The sequence below is a fragment of the Acipenser ruthenus genome, chromosome 41 (assembly GCF_902713425.1).
Source record: "Acipenser ruthenus chromosome 41, fAciRut3.2 maternal haplotype, whole genome shotgun sequence".
NCBI classification, from domain to species: Eukaryota; Metazoa; Chordata; class Actinopteri; order Acipenseriformes; family Acipenseridae; genus Acipenser; species Acipenser ruthenus.
In genome coordinates this window covers 6,735,374-6,752,097 of record NC_081229.1, presented here as the reverse complement: position 1 = coordinate 6,752,097, position 16,724 = coordinate 6,735,374, and the positions used below count along the sequence as shown (strand labels likewise).

The following is a 16,724-nucleotide window of genomic DNA, read 5'->3' as shown; positions in this document are numbered from 1 at the left end:
GCACTTAACCACTCTGTTTATCATTACTAATCTGGACACCAAGGCAGCCTCGCTATCTCTTTCTAATATCTGACTTGTACAATGGCTGCTGTAACATTTACATTTCCTAAAATATACCTAAGAGCTCGTCTATAGTAAAGGTGTGTATTCCATCTATATGTAAGGCTTTAGATTTTCATAAAGCTCACCTTTATATGTCCACGTGTGTCAAACTATACTCAAAAGAAAAAAAAAACATGTTTTCATGTCTGCTTTGTCAAGGTAATTCATTATTTTGTGTCTTAAACATATTAAACACTCACCTGCTGTGTTTATAAAATACATCATTTAATACATGCGTTTTCCTAGGAATATAGCATATAAAATAAGATAAATGGATGGGTCCTTTTGTTTAGTTTTTGGTTGCCAACGTAGAGTGTTTTTTCTCCTGCATTGCCGCAGGAAAAAGAAAATGCAACTTTACATTGTTCTGTTCAAATCTTTGTGTAATCATAACTGAAAAGCATTCAATATTCATCTAGCCGGACTGAAAACCCTTTTGTTAAAATGAAAAAAAAACAAACATGATATCAGAAACAGTAGCTTGTGGATATTTAAAAAAAAAATTGTCTGCATTGTTTCCTGCTCGTTTACAAATAACTGCATACTAATAAATTATATTGCAATAAAGATCATAGTATGCATTTAGAAGTGCTGCTAAATCCTCAGAGCTAACATTTTTTTTATTGAAATCTTGTCTCTGTAAAGCGCAGTTTCTCAATCCCACAAGATTAGTCTCCCAGTGAGATCAAAACTGCTTTCCCATGTGACCAGAGACCGAGGGTTATGACGTGTCACCATACCTAAAGAAATATTTAGCCTGTAGTGTGTTTAACATAGGAAGGGCCAGTGAATACTCAAGTTTGTATCTTTAAAGCTGCACCCTCGATTCTTCAGTTGGTAATTCAGCGGCTCAGCCAGTTATGCCAGAGCTCCAGTAATAAAGTGTTCAACAGCAGAGGTTGTCTCATAAAATGTTCTGTCAGGGAAAGAGGTATCGGTGAAACTGCTCAGTGAATGTACAGCTATGGTCAAAGGTTTTGCATCACCTAGAATTTTAGGACTGAGACTATATTGAAAACTACAAAGCGGTATGTAATTCAATATGTCAACATAACATTATTCAGCAGGTTTCATTTGACTTTCTGAAGCAAAATGAGTTAATTTTATAGGATGATGCAAAACCTTTGGCTAGTTATTTTTTGTGACAGAGTGCAGCCTTTTTTTGCAGGCTGTTGCACATACATAGTAACTTCAGTTAAAGGAACCTTGAATACATTCTCCATGTATTACACTAACCATTTTTGCAACAAAAACACATGCCATCCACCAGATGTTAAATTAGACTTTATTGTTTAAAAATAGAATACAGCCTTCAAGCCATTGCACACTCTGCAAGAAATGCTATACGTTTAGAAATGGTACATTAAAACAGAATAGATATATTCAAATAATAAAAAACAAACTAACATTTTAATGTAGAAATCATTTTTTATCTGCACACCGAGCTCCAAATGAATTACAAACGGGGTAACTGTCAAGAGTTGGGCTACAGGAATTCTGTAAAACCAAACTTTACAATGGAATTTCAAAACAATTCATTTTCAAACCAGATCCCTTTGAAACTGCACACCACCACAATTACAGGCTGAAAGAGGGAACACAGACCCCTATTAAAACACAATCTGTATTTAAAGACTATGGACTGGTTTTAAAAGAAAATCTGACCAGAAGAGACATTGCTAGAAAAAACGGATACAAAATACACAGACAGCAGACTGCCAAGCGAATTTCCTTTACATTTGGAAATCTGTATATACCTTCATAATTGTGATGGGGGTGCACACAAAAACCATTGTTATAACAATGTGTTTCCCCAAAACCCACCCAATGACTATTGGTTACATTTTGAACTGTTTCAGTTACTTTGGTAGCCAGAAACAGTGAATCTTTTTAAAAAATATATATATAATCCTGATCTTTGAGGTTGCTTTGCAACACTCATAATTTGATGATTTATTTTTCTTGGGAAAATATAATTTCTTAGTTTCTTTCAAAGTTCTATTAGCATTTGAGACATGTTTGCTAATTTGATGTAAACAGCTTGTTTGTAACAAGATGCAATTTTGCAGCATAAAGGGAAGCATTCATATTTGACATGAAGCACTTTTATGGGAAGCCTGCTAAATATTCAACCAATGGAGTTTCACAGTGAAATCCCAGAGGAAGGCTGGAACTGCAGTGAAACTGTCTGGCAGGTTTACAGTTAATGGCGCTTTTACAGCTCTAGAACTCTAGGGGGCTCCAGCTGCCCCTCTATTCTCCTCCAGACACACTGCCAGCCTCACAGCGCCCCACCCTCTCCTGGAGACTCCTCCCCAACATCATCGTAGTCAGTCCTGTCAGGTGCAGCTGGTCCTTCTTCAGGGGGCAGTGCGGCCTGGGCACTCTCCTCTCCAGGGGGAGTGAGGGGAAAACCTGACAAAGAGAGACACACACAATCAGGGATTGGTTGGGTTTACGCAGTGGGAGGGTTCACACAGATCTGGGGTCAGGGATTGGTTTAAGCAGTGGGTGTGATTAGAGTGCCATGGGTGGTTTCTGAGAGATTCAGAATTTCTCAAACTCCACTGCCTGGTAGTGACACCTGCTGGAAGAGGTGGGAGTGGGGCAGTTACAGAATCCCCCACGGGTTTGCTTTGCTGAAGCGGGGCAGAATATCTAAGGGGCCCTCCCAATCTCTGCCCACTGTAGACTCTAGTCCCCCTTACCTTGGATGGGGTTCCCTTCACTGTCCTCCACATCACAGTAGCCAGAGGGAAGTTCATCAGAATGGAAACTCCCTAGGAACAGGAATCAAGGTTAGCTCTGGAGTTTGACCTACTTTCACCCACAGCATATTAACTCCCTCCTATTGTCCACTAACAGAGTTACAGGGTTCACAGTGCTAAATAAAACTGTTTACATAACATTAAGACTGACCCATCAAATGCAGAAAAACTACTTGGCACCCTAGAATCAAACCCACTCTACTGCTCAACGGGCATGGCGGGGGATGTTGCACAGTCCTGGGACTTACCTGCACAAACAATATGCAGTTACTGAGGGTTTGACAAACGTGAGCTATATTAGGAACCTGATTGAACACATTTACTTTCTCCAAGACTGGGTTTGGTGCAGGGCTTCTCTACAGGGCTTGTCTGCAAGAACTCACCTGATAAATCATCTGGGTTGCTGTTCATAGGGACGGCATCGTCATAGTACCCTGGGGTCTCTCCTTCCAGAGAGGGCATCGATTCACCTAAAAGAGACAGAGAACAGCATTAGTGTTACAGACCAGAGAGAGCACTGCTTCACCTAAACCAGACACAGAACAGAATCGGTAATACAGGTGAGAGAATTGTTTCTTCATAGGTTTGTAACACAGCCCCCCCCTTACCTGGGATGGGGTTCCCCTCACTTTCCTCCACATCATCGTAATCAGAGGGCAGCTCATCAGAAAGGAAACTCCCTGGAACAGGAGACAGGGTTAGTGCTGCCTGCTTTCACTCTGCAAATTCACTACCTGCTACTTGTTGCACACTGACTACTATTGTAGCTGTTGTTCAATGTTTGGATTACTGAATTCAGGATAGGGAATTAAACAGTGGTTTTGTGATCTACACCCTAAGTAACTACATATTATCTCCTGTTTGTTCCTGTCTGTCTCTCACTCTTTGTAGTGTTTCCTGTGATGAGAGGTTTACAAGTCTGCTGCTTTGAGTCATGTTTGTGGATTGTGTGGCAGTGTGATGTGTGTGTTGGCTCTCTCTTTCTCCACTCCCCCTCCCCTCTTACTCACCTCTCCTGGGTGCATCATAGGTTCCCTGTCTGGCCAGTTTGTACTCAATCTCCTCGTAAACGGCTTCATGGAAGGGGTCAAGCTCCTCCTTAGCAATCCCTATGGGGGGAAACAGGCTCTCATTCACAGTGACACAGCTGTGCACACACTATACTGAACAGCACAGCCTTCAGTGATCCACAGTGCAAGAACACCATTTCTTTTCTTTATTTAAAACTGCAATTTTAACAGCTCTTTAATTAATGACAGAACTTGTCAAGATTGTGTCCTCTGCTGCCCCTACTGCAGCAGGCTGGTATCGCACATGTGGGTCAATACAAGCTTTTTCTCTAACCAGATCATTAGTAAAAGAAAATGATTTTTAAATTGTCATCTGAGATGCACAGAACAATGATCGCTGCTATAAAGGATCTGGGTAGTGCATTTGTGTTGTCTGGAAAGCACTGCAGATTTAAAATGCCGGTGTAGGGCATTACTGAATACAATCCTAGAACAGCGCACTAGGACCTGAGTGTGTCACCTTCCTGAGCTTGCGTCTCTTTAAAGGGATTTGGTCTCTACCTCTCCTCAGCATCCTGTTGCGCTGCAGCTGCCCGGCTAACAGGACCAACACCATAATGAGCAGAGCTCCCAGCACGATGCAGGCTATCAATGGGATGGTCATGTCTCTCTGTGGCTGCAGCCTGGGTGGAGAGGCTTCTGTTGGAGAGGAAGAGAGACAGACACTTCTGTAAACAGTTGGGTACTGTACTGTAAATAAAGCAAAAAAGCTGTATTCACATTGCTTACATAGGAAAGCCCTAACTGAGGCCTCCCTTCGTTTAACCACACGACTCCCAAATTCAGAACGCTACACAATAAGAAACATTTCCCCCTAGAGCTGTGCTTTTGTGTTTATGTGTATAAGAGAGTAGTGTCTGTGAAGTTTAAAAGGTGCTGCTTTTACCTGTTTTCAATGGAGAGCTGATAGTAAAACAAAATGAAATGACTCTTAATATTTGCAATGTAAGCAAGTACTCCCTGCCTAACACAACAGAGCATCTCCCCAGTACAGCTAATTCCCCATCTCCCCTGCTCAGATAACCCCCTCTCGCACCTGCACAGGTAACCCATTGGTCCTCTTTGTGGTCGCAGTAATTGTGTCCCAGTGGAGAGTGCCGGCAGTCCCACAGGTGCATCTCGCTGCCCCTGCAGTTCACCTCGTCCAGCCAGATGGTGTCGTTCCCTTCTCCAAACGTAGCCTTACCACCCCCTGTGCTCTCTGCTGCCCCACAGCCTAGTTGTCTGCAGACCACCTGGGCGTCCTTCAGGTCCCAGGAGTCACCGCAGACTGTCCCCCAGGACCCCTCGAACTGCACCTCCACCCGTCCGGAGCAGGGACTTGAGCTTCCAGCTAGCCTCAGCTCTGCTGGCTCTGAAATAAAACAGCAGGGCTTACTGAATCAGTTCAGCTCAGAGGCTGCTGTGTGACTATTAGAGGTAGGCTTGGTATTCACATCTAGGAATGCACTGTTCCATTGTTCACTTATAAAAAATACACAAACCTTTCCCTTAAGGTCTGTTATAAGTTGTCCTCTTTGACATGTTTGGATACCCTTCCCTACCTGTACTTAATACAGTATGCCACTGTAAAATGACTAATTGTATGCATTAATTTTACAATTGGATATTTCTATGTGTGATATCAGTTAGAATGAATCTCATAATTCTCAATGGTCAAGTCAATGAAATACAAACCCACCTGAGCAGTGCTCCTGAGTGAGGTCTTCAGAGCAGGTCTCTGGTATGCTGGAGACAGTTGGCTTCTTTTCCACTGCTAAAAACAAACAAAAAAACTGTGTTTTATTCACACTGCTAAAGCATGGGTATGTTTAGTGTCTCTTGGTGGTGAGTATAGTGGAGACATGTCCACAGGGAAGCTCACAGGTGCAGTATGCCAACTTGTAACCCTAAAGTTTCAGCTTGTAAATTCATACTGAAGGAATTTATAAGCTGGAATACGTAGTTCATTAATCCTGAATAAATAACTAAATCAATTAACAAATACCACTGTAGCTGAGCACAGCCCTGCTCTGGCCTCTCCAGTGTGGTGGGTATTACAGTAAGTTTGGTCAGGGCTCAGCATCTGCTGCTCTAGGGTTGGTGACATCAACTAGACCCCTCTTAGAAAGAGCAGTGCCTCCAATAACACAACTTCACGTTGTATTGCTGGTGTTCGGGGAGGCATGTTCCGGTTATCACTGGAACAGGATTTAAAGCTGTGGTCTTTCGGGTGACTGTTTAGCTGCTGAGCCATTATGCCACCAGCAGAAGAAAAACAGAGAGAGATCTTTACCTTTGCAGTCAATCTCAGCCACCTCATCATTCAGGCAGTTGTTTTGACCCCAGGGTGAAGGTAGACACTGCCACAGTGTAGAGTCATGCCTTCTGCATTCAACATTATCAAGCCACTTGCGCGCAGTGCTGGATGCTGGAAGTGGCATTGATATTTCAGAACTCTCTCCACAGTTGACCTCACGGCATATCATCTTAACTGTGTTTTCACTCATGCCGTTATAGCAGACGCTGCCCCAGGTGCCATTGTAGAAAACCTCTGCCAGTCCAGAACAGCCCCGAGACAGTCTCAGCTTCTTGAACTCTGTGTCACAAACAATAGAAATACGTTAGCAAGATGCATGTAGACATTCCAGATTACAAAACTTCTGCTTCATTAAAAGATTTTCAGTAAAAGTGAAATCATGAAATGGATTAACTACCCCCTGACCGGTGGAGGCGAGTATACATACTCCTTGGTACATTTCTTAATTATTGGAAATGTTAAACAAATTGCAATCAAAATAAGCACAAATGCAATCACAATAAATAAATACAAACAGCTCAAGTAAAACATTTTAAAACCATTGTTGTGCGTTTATGTTTTCATTTATATTGCTTCTTTTATAATTTTCATATCTCTCTAACACCTTACAAAATCCTACTGTTAAACTGAAAGGTAAAGTCTTATCCAACTGGCCTTTTCCCTTTCTTTTAAAACCAATTACCCGTCTTCATCTATTTTACATTTATCTGGAGAAGCGCTTACTCAATTGTGAAGCAACTTGAGGGTATCTAGGAGAGTCACTTTGTGTGTCAAACTTACATTATTACATGTGCATACAGTGAATGCAAACGTTTATTTTTAATGAGCATAGCCTGTAGTTTCATTTCCTGTGCATGTATGAAGACACAAAATGAGTTTTGTTTGTGTGATTACTTTGCTGCAGCTTTCTATTGGTACAGTTATTGAATTGAAGTGTAAGGGTATGATTCACAGAGTCATGTATAACATATAAAGAGTCACAGTAGTAAGATGGCACAGTAGTCACTGATACATCAGCATACTAAATGAGAATTTTTCATTTATTTTTGTGGGGGCTGGCAGTGGGCTGGTTAGGTATAGTGAGTTATTGCAGTCCTGTACCTGAACACACGACTCCCGCATCCTCCTTGTGTCTGCAGTTGTGTTGCCCCCACCCTCCTGAGGCACACTCCCACAGAGTCGATTCGTTCCCCTGACAGCGCAGCTCGTCCAGCCAGATGGGTCCGGTCCCCTGGCCGAAGGAGGCTGACACTGAGGCGTTGAGTGCCGTCCCACACTGGAGCTGCTTACACACCACCTCAGCATCTGCCAGGTCCCAGGAGTCATCGCAGACCGTCCCCCAGGAGCCGTTGTGATAAACCTCCACCCTCCCAGCGCAGGCACCTCCCCCCCCCCAACCAGCCTGAGGGCCGTGTGATATAGGGGGACAGAATCAGAAGCAAACATCAATAACACAATCACCTCAGCTTAGGCACAGAATCAGTTAGTAATAATATAAATAATAACCCTATGATAATGCGTGCCGATTTTCAGATAAGAATCCTTGTCACAGACTGTACCCATGGCAGTAATGTCAGTATAGTCACATTGAAATAACTTATTAACACAAGAGTTTGAATTGCACTAACCTGAGCACAGCGTGGTCCCTTCATTGCTGGTGTTGCATTTACTTGGTAGAGGCCTGACTCGACCTGCTTGTGCTGGTAGCAATGGACCTGAAGATAATAAGAGTGAGCAGGGGGGGAATGAAACACGTCAGAGCTGAAGGAACAGCACCATTATTTACTGCATCTACAGCTTCTACATCAGTCTACAGTTTGTTATCTTGTATGTTGAATCAGTTAAAACATAAACATGGTTTCAGAGTAATTCTGTTGTTTGGGCACTGTCTGTTCTTCCACCTGGAGCAAGCTCAAAGATATTCAGAGATTTAGCTTTATAGAGAAATGAATAAACGCATAATGGTATTTGTGCTTTAGAACTCAGAACCAACATGGATAATTGAGAACTTAATTAAAAGTGTAAATGGCATTTCTAACTATATAAGCTTAAATGTGAGACTGTTTGCTTTATTTGTATGCATACATAATGTATAAAATATCATAAACTGTACACATCTAATACACCCCAAATATGGTAACAGTTAATCAATACTAATGGGTATAAAAAAATAATGTAACAGTAAATTGATTTAATTTACAATCCCACCAGATGGCAGTAGAAGATCTGAATACCTAGAATACCGAGATATGTTTAGCAGATAGGATGTTACCTATTCAATCTTCCACCCATTAGAGTGGTTACTACTCACCTGAACAATTCACTCCTGCATCATTGCTATGAGTGCAGGCACCTCGTCCCCATGCAGAGATGGAGCAATTTGATATGTGTGTCTCACTGCCATCACAGTCGAATATATCAGCCCGTACATCACCGCTGCCTTCACCAAACCAGGCCTGTCCCGGGACTGATACAGTGTACCCACAATTCAACTGCTTGCAGAGAACTGTGGCGTCCTGTAGATCCCAATAGCGATCGCAGACCGTCCCCCACTGACCATCGTACTGCAGCTCCACTCGACCAGAACAGGAGTCCGGGCCACCCACCAGCCTGTACTCAGTGTACCCTGCACACAGGGCAGCAGAGTGTGAGCAGGGCACAGCACAAGCAGAGAACCAGGACATGGGGTTTGCTTTACTCTAGCTATCAATCACAAAAGGGTGGCTATGTTCTTGTAATATTGGCTGCAAGGGCATGATTGGTGGGCATGCATTTCTTTAGCTTTCTAATAGTTATGCATCAGTATTTATTTAATTACAGACTTCTGAAGAGTGACACTCATCTAGAACAACCCAATCCCTCACACCCTCGGGTATATGATCAACAACAGGCTTGCCAAAAATGAAGTAGCATTCAGCTAGCGGTATCAAGCTGGTCAATTTCTATTTAAAAAAATGGGCTCTATTATTTCCAATGTCTATAAAAATGCTTTATGGTATGCTAAGCTTCTTGAGATTTTATTGGACATATACAGGATGTTTATTACAATTTCAAATGGCATTTTATTTATAAAAAGTCTACCATGTAATTTAGGCAGGCATTTACCTCGCACAATGCTACAAAACCTATTCCCATATGAACATTGTCCAGGGGAGAAACATCTCAAACGCTATTCATCACCCAGAGCTTCCCTGTATTTATTACTTTCCATATGTCCTGGTGTGAGCTTCCATTAGTTGTATAGGTGTCCTTTGTGCAGTTTTAAAAGAAGCACAGTAAAAATATATATTTTCAATTTATAACAATAGCAGCAACACCAAGACAACTCCTCAGAGCAGCTCACAATTCACAAATCAGTTTAAAGAGAAATCTGACTGAGGCCAGCAGAGAGTTCCAAAAGTTAGGAGGATAATAGGAAAAGGCTCTTTCTCCCTTTGCTAAGGAATTGCAAGCGCCCTGTGTCAGGAGAATGCAGTGTGGCTAGGGATGTAAAGAGAGAGCAGTTCAGACAGATGAGGCAGAGCAAGGCCATTCACACACTGATAACCAATGTAATGAGGCTGTACAGGGGTAATATAAACATGCTGTCTGGTTAAAAAAAGTTTTCAGTTTGCATGTCTTACTTTCTTTTACACTTGAGCCTCCTAAGGCAAAATCACGGAGCCCACGTTGTAAAGACTTTAATAAATAAATTCTAAAAACTTTGATACAGAATTCTCGTTGAAACATTTGTCTAAATGACTTGCTTGATATCCACCCATAATGTTTATGGCCCCGGGTTAATAAACAAAGTTATAGACTCACCGAAACAGACAAGACCCACATCGTTCCTCTGTGTGCAGCTCTGCTTCTTGCTGGCTGAAGTCAAACACCTACTGATGTGGGGCTCCTTTCCCTGGCACTGCATCTCCTCACACCAGACCGTACCCTGTCCCTCTCCAAAAGGGGCTCCTCCCAGCACCTCTTTAGGAATTCCACACTTCAGCTGCCGACAGACAACCTCTGCATCCTGCCAGTCAAAGTCAGCATCACAGACCGTTCCCCAGGTCTGCCCATGCACTACTTCAACTCTCCCAGAACAGAGATCGCTGCCACCACTGAGCTGCACTCCTCGATGGTCTGAAATCACAAAACTGCAGACATTAGACTCTGGGGGCAAAGCAACAACAGTTAACAGATAATTACAAATTTCACCTTGGAAAAATCTAAATATTATTATTCAGTTAGTTCTTTCACTGAACCTCATACGAACATGACATGGTAATTCAAATATATTAAATTAAAAGTAAATAATATGCCACTGATGTAGCAAGATAGCAAGACGACATATTTTGAATCAGAGAGTTCAAGAGAGCAATAAAGGATCCTGTCAGTAAGGCTGCCACCTAAACATCTTTATTTCCTTCATTATAAAACTCTGGTCACCTGACAAGTCTGATTCACTTGTCTCTCTGGTACATTTTCATATTGTGTTACAATCACATACTGACTGAAAGGCTTTTAAATGATCCAGTATTAAGCAACAAAATGAAGACCTGCCTATTCCTGTTTTGTTTGTAGTCATGCTTGTTTTATATATATATACAGAGCAGTGAACAGTTTATGCTGCCACAGTGCAGTAGTCTATAGATGTGAAATGAGCAAAACCGTCATTAGTGACAAGTAGCAGTGTGGGGTTGGTAATTTAAAACGTCAGTTTCTGTCTTTGTTTATTCAAACAACACACTTCCTGTCCTATCCAAAGGACAGTGAGCTTAGTTGAAAGAGCAGCAATATAAGATTAGCTCATATTAACAATAGAGTGATTTTGTATTGTGATTTCGACAAGATCAGCAAGGTGCCCTGCCATATCAGAAAAAAGATGTGAAGGAGTTCTGATACTTTCTAATGAGGAAGCTGTTGAGTGAGGAGGATAACAAAAGGTTTTGATCGCATGCAAAGGAAGCCTAATTATTTCTCTTTTTTCACTGATCAATGCAGCAATTAATGCAGCTAAACAGGATGTATTAGTCTGACCTTTGGGATGTAAAAACTATGAACAGTGTTTTGGTGCCACCTAGCGGACACATTGCAGCACTAACGTCTGCCAATATCCTGTAGGCAAGCTGTTATAACGGCCTATTACAAAAAGTAGTGAGGGTTATTTGTACATCTATTTAAAGAGGTTGAAACTCGGTAAATAAATAAATTGCCCTTGCCCTTAAATGTTATCATTCATTGTCTAGTATCATATTCCAGTTCATAAGAAGAATGAAACAATGTGAGAATCCTACACTGTTTTCCTGAAACATGCATTTTATACTGGGTTCAGATACCACAACGTTGTGTGGATCTGGAGAAGACAAAAGGGTCACAATCCCTGTTTTCTGGTGAACAGGTAATACAATGAAATGTTTTATTTGTTTGTATATTTTATTGTTATAGTTAAATGGCCAAGAGCTTGTGAGAAAACTGCATGGGACACAGTAAACACAGATCTCTGCGTTGCATTGGAAAGATTAAGTGGAACAGTTGAAAAGAAGCTGGATAAATTTGGGGACATCATCTACGCATATGGAAGTGAAAGGTTTGGAGTTGAAAAAAGGAAGGAAAATGTACAAACTATTCCTGGAAAGTCTAGACGGCAGCAGGAGATTGAACGCTTAGTTAGAGAAAGGAGACAGCTGAGGAACCAATGGAAAAGAGCAGAACAAAGTCAGAAGGAGGGACTCAATCTCTTACAAAGGGTCATAAAAGATAAGCTTGCAACATTGCGCAGAGCTGAGCGCCTACGGAAACGCTACAAAAAGCAGGAGCGTGCGAGAGCTAACTTTTATAAAGACCCATTCAAATTTGTAAAGAAGTTATTCACCAGTGAGAAGAATGGCACACTAAAAGCATCTAAGGTTGAGCTGGAGAGATATTTGGAGGAAACACATACAGATTCAAAAAGGCAGGAGCCTATGTCAGTTTCTTCAGACATCCCACCTATCAATCCACCAGAATACCAAATGGAGGACTGTGCACCTAAGTGGAAAGAAGTAGAGCAAGCTGTGAAAAAAGCAAGGGCTTCATCATCTCCAGGGCCTAATGGAGTTCCGTACAGAGTGTACAAGAGTGCTTCAGGAGTTCTACGAATTCTGTGGAAAATGATGAAAGTGGCATGGGAAAAACAGGTTGTACCAAGAGCATGGCGCCGAGCAGGTGGAGTCTTTATACCTAAAGAAAAAGATTCTACAAGCATCAGTCAGTTTCGTCCCATTTCCCTATTAAACGTAGAAGACAAGATTTTCTTCAGCATTATTGCTCAGAGATTGTCAGCTTACTTATTAAAGAACTGCTTCATTGACACTTCAATACAAAAAGCGGGCATTCCAGGTTTCCCAGGTTGCTTAGAACACATCAATGTGATCTGGCAACAAATTCAATCAGCTAAAAAGGAGAGGAAGGAGCTCCATGTGACATTCCTGGATTTGGCTAATGCATATGGTTCAGTGCCACATGAACTACTTTGGACAGCATTTGATTTTTTCAGTGTACCGATGACAATAACAAATTTAGTGAAAGCCTACTTTGGAGATTTGCAATTCAGTTTTTCAACTTCAGAATTCAGCACTACATGGCAATGCCTAGAGGTTGGAATAATGGCAGGATGCACCATTTCTCCACTGGCTTTTACCATGGCAATGGAAGTAATCATTAGGGCATCAAAATGGGTAGTAGGAGGAGAGCGCTTGGCTTCTGGAATGCGACTACCACCAATTCGAGCATACATGGATGACATGACAACCATGACTACAACAGAAGCCTGCACTAATCGATTATTGGGCAAATTAACCAATAACATTGAATGGGCACGAATGCAATTCAAGCCCACTAAATCAAGGAGCATCTCTATAATTAAAGGCAAAGTAGTAGATAAAACATTCTTCATTAATGGTGAGGCAATACCAACAGTGTCTGAGAAGCCAGTGAAGAGTCTTGGGAGATGGTACGACGGAGATCTAAAGGACACAGTTCGTGTGGGAGAAGTTAGACAACAAGCAGTGGAAGGGTTGAAGAGCATAGACAGCTGCGCTCTACCAGGTAAACTTAAACTCTGGTGCTTTCAGTTTGGTCTACTGCCGAGGTTGCTGTGGCCACTGACTGTGTACGAGGTTTCTTTGACAACAGTAGAGAAGCTGGAAGCTTTAATCAGTTCATACATCAGGAAATGGTTGGGAGTTCCACGCTGCCTCAGCAGAGTGGGACTTTATGGTAAAGGAACACTGCAGCTACCAGTCTCTGCTCTAACTGAGGAGTTTAAGTGCGCCAAGGTCAGACTGGAAATGACATTAGTAGAGTCATGCGACAAATGCGTAAGGGAGGCAGCACCTGCGTTGAAAACTGGAAGAAAGTGGGCGGCAAAGAAAGCTGTGGAAGATGCAAAGGCTGCCCTTCGAACTGGTGATATCATGGGGCAAGTTCAGCATGGAAGAGGGGGTCTTGGTTTCAGTTCAGCTCCTCCTACATGGCACAAGGCAGCCCCAGCTCAAAGGAGGAAGCTGGTAGTCAACGAGGTGCAAAAGCAGGAGGAGAGGATGAGGTGTATAAAGGCCATTTCCCAGGCCAAGCAGGGAGAATGGATGAGATGGGAGAGTGTGGAACAACGCAAGATTGGCTGGCAAGACCTATGGTCAATGGAACAGAGCAGGATCAGTTTCCTCATCAGGTCAACATATGATGTTCTCCCATCACCACAGAACCTAAACCTCTGGGTAGGAGAGGATCCCTCATGTCCTTTGTGTTCATCACCTGCAACATTAAGGCACATTTTGACAGGATGTAAGGTGGCTCTTAGCCAAGGACGGTTTACTTGGCGCCATGACCAGGTGCTGCGATGTTTGGCCTTAGCATTGGAAGACAAGCGTAACATGACCAATAAGTTGCCACCTGTTCCATCAAAACATTACACACAAAAGACAACATTCCTCCGCCCAGGAGAGCAACCACCAGGAAAAGGTGTTAAAACCAATCCTCGCCCAGGACAACTGGAAGCTGCTAGAGACTGGAAAAAGCTGGCAGATGTTGGTCAACGGCTTATTTTTCCACCTGAGATTGCCACCACTAACCTTCAACCAGATATTGTCTTGTGGTCTGGATCAGCACGCCTTGTTCACCTGGTAGAGTTAACAGTGCCATGGGAGGATGCTGTAGATGAGGCGTATGAGAGGAAGAAACTGCGGTATGCTCAACTAGCCACTGAAGCGGAACAGCGAGGATGGAGAGTCCGGGTTTACCCAGTGGAGGTGGGTTGTCGAGGATTTGTGGCACACTCTACAACCCGGTTTCTCAGAGACGTCGGATTCAGTGGCCAAGAGTTGCGTCGCACAGTGAAGAACTTATCTGAAGCAGCAGAGAGGAGCAGCAACTGGCTGTGGTTGAGAGGGAAAGATTATGGCTGGGGATCTCAAGCACAATAGAAAGAAAGAAACGCTGATGTACAGGTAAGTAAGCTGGGCTGAGTTGAGTGGGGGACGGAGGGGGGTGATGCTGGGACGCCAGAATCACCGTCGAGCCCTCTTGAGGTGTCGTGGGCTAGTCGACGAAACACTGAGGATGGAAGGTGCCCACTTGAAAACCCCAGAGATGTACCCTACTTAGCTCAGTCCAGACGGTTGTCATGCTGATGCGCTGGGGAGGCCGCACTATGGTTGATCCCCGGAGCCAGCATCGCAGCCATTGTGTGTGCTGATGCGCCAGGGAGGCAAAATAAGCTGATCCCTGGAGCCAGCATTACACTTCAGCCATTAACACCAGACAGAAGGATATCTACATCATCATATGGAAGGAAACGTAAATGGATGGAGACGCAGATGGATCACATTAGTTTACTGTAAAGCTACGTCTTAGTTGGTGCTTATCTTGGCGAGAGCCGAGTTCAAATCAGCATGAAGTTTTAACATCTACTCTCGTGTAATGGAAATCAAATCATAAAGTTACCAGCTGCTGGATCCGTTTATAAAATGACAGAGGAAATGTTGGTTAATAGAGTGTCAATATATAAACATAAAACGTCAGGTAGGCGAGGTTGTGTAAAGAGATATTTCTGCTCGTATTAAGGTTTGATTTCTCTCAAATTAGCAATACGAGGGAAGATGAAATAATCTTTACTTCATTAATTCTATTTTTTTTCTTTAAAATCACATTATATATTTTTAAAATGTCCCCAAATATCAATATGAATATTTCCCAATACACTTTTATTTTTCCAGCCATAGTTTTGTTTTCAGCATTTAAAATATGGTAAGAATCTAATGTTACTGCTGATAACTTTCTGCATCGTTGTTTGTTTCTACACACAGCAGCTCCTTTCTACCTGAACAATATGCGTGTTATAACAACAGTATATGAGCAGGGAACTGTTTAGTATAAGTTACTGCTTAATCAAAACTAATAATAATAATAATAATAATAATAATAATAATAGCACACATTGTACCGTTACAGTACCTATAATCTTTGTCTCTCATAATGTAAATACAATTTCACAGATCCACAACAGATTTTATCTATAAATGACTAAATAAGGTTGACTTTACAAATACATAATTTCACAATTGAAATTAAAAAAAAAAATCACCAACAAAAGATGGTGCAGCGTGGTTTATTAATTTATTAATATGTCATGCGGCGATTGTCGTGTTAGGCTTCATGTGTGTGCATCTCGCTATCTCTTTCTAATATCTGACTTGTACAATGTCTGCAATGAAGTTTACATTTCCTAAAATACACCTAAGAGCTCGTCTATAGTAAAGGTGTGTATTCCATCTATATGTAAGGCTTTAGATTTTCATAAAGCTCACCTTTATATGTCCACGTGTGTCAAACTATACTCAAAAGAAAAAAAAACATGTTTTCATGTCTGCTTTGTCAAGATAATTCATTATTTTGTGTCTTAAACATATTAAACACTCACCTGCTGTGTTTATAAAATACATCATTTAATACATGCGTTTTCCTAGGAATATAGCATATAAAATAAGATAAACAGGTGGATCCTTGAGTTTAGATTTTGGTTGCCAACGCAGAGTGTTTTTTCTATGCTTTGCTGCAGGAAAAACAAAATGCAACTTTACATTGTTCTGTTCAAATCTTTGTGTAATCATAACTGAAAAGCATTCAAATATTCACCTAGCCGGACAGAAAACCCTTTGAGAAACAGGAGCTTGTGGATATTAAAAAAAAACAAAAAAACATTTGTCTGCACTGTTTCCTGCTCGTTTACAAATAACTGTATACTAATAAATTATATTGCAATAAAGATCATAGTATGCATTTAGAAATGCTGTTACATCTTCAGATCTGACATTTTTTTAATTGAAATCTTGCCTCCTCTTAATCTCACAAGATTAGTCTCCCAGTGAGATCAAAACTGCTTTCCCACGTGACCAGAGACCGAGGGTTATGACGTGTCACCATACCTAAGAACATATTTAGCCTGTTGTGTATTTAACATAGGAAGGG

The 16,724-nt window shown here is 41.8% G+C and overlaps 2 protein-coding genes across 2 annotated transcripts; both read right to left on the bottom strand.

The window, feature by feature from the left end:
• Window positions 1-1,373: 1,373 nt before the first annotated feature.
• On the bottom strand, window positions 1,374-7,802 carry LOC117433801 (antigen WC1.1-like). Its single transcript, XM_059010642.1, has 11 exons — window positions 7,794-7,802; window positions 7,341-7,641; window positions 6,216-6,518; window positions 5,622-5,696; window positions 4,977-5,294; window positions 4,442-4,579; window positions 3,881-3,979; window positions 3,479-3,550; window positions 3,254-3,340; window positions 2,811-2,882; window positions 1,374-2,517 (listed from the first exon to the last, which is right to left on the bottom strand). The coding sequence occupies exons 1-11, from the start codon at window positions 7,800-7,802 to the stop codon at window positions 2,384-2,386; spliced, it is 1,608 nt and encodes a 535-aa protein (XP_058866625.1). The 3' UTR covers window positions 1,374-2,383.
• On the bottom strand, window positions 7,671-15,540 carry LOC131709033 (scavenger receptor cysteine-rich type 1 protein M130-like). The gene is made up of 4 exons (XM_059010641.1): window positions 15,522-15,540; window positions 10,044-10,388; window positions 8,551-8,865; window positions 7,671-7,954 (listed from the first exon to the last, which is right to left on the bottom strand). Exons 1-4 carry the CDS (start codon window positions 15,538-15,540, stop codon window positions 7,863-7,865), a joined length of 771 nt encoding a protein of 256 aa, XP_058866624.1. The 3' UTR covers window positions 7,671-7,862.
• Window positions 15,541-16,724: the final 1,184 nt, after the last annotated feature.

Coding starts and splice junctions, on each gene's coding strand:
- LOC117433801 (XM_059010642.1), bottom strand. Junction 6,519..7,340: donor TGCGGGAGTCGTGTGTTCAG/GTACAGGACTGC, acceptor TTTGTGACACAG/AGTTCAAGAAGCTGAGACTG. Junction 5,697..6,215: donor GGCTGAGATTGACTGCAAAG/GTAAAGATCTCT, acceptor GTTTGTTTTTAG/CAGTGGAAAAGAAGCCAACT.
- LOC131709033 (XM_059010641.1), bottom strand. Junction 8,866..10,043: donor TGTGGGTCTTGTCTGTTTCG/GTGAGTCTATAA, acceptor CCCTGTGTGCAG/GGTACACTGAGTACAGGCTG. Junction 7,955..8,550: donor TGCAGGAGTGAATTGTTCAG/GTGAGTAGTAAC, acceptor TATTATCTTCAG/GTCCATTGCTACCAGCACAA.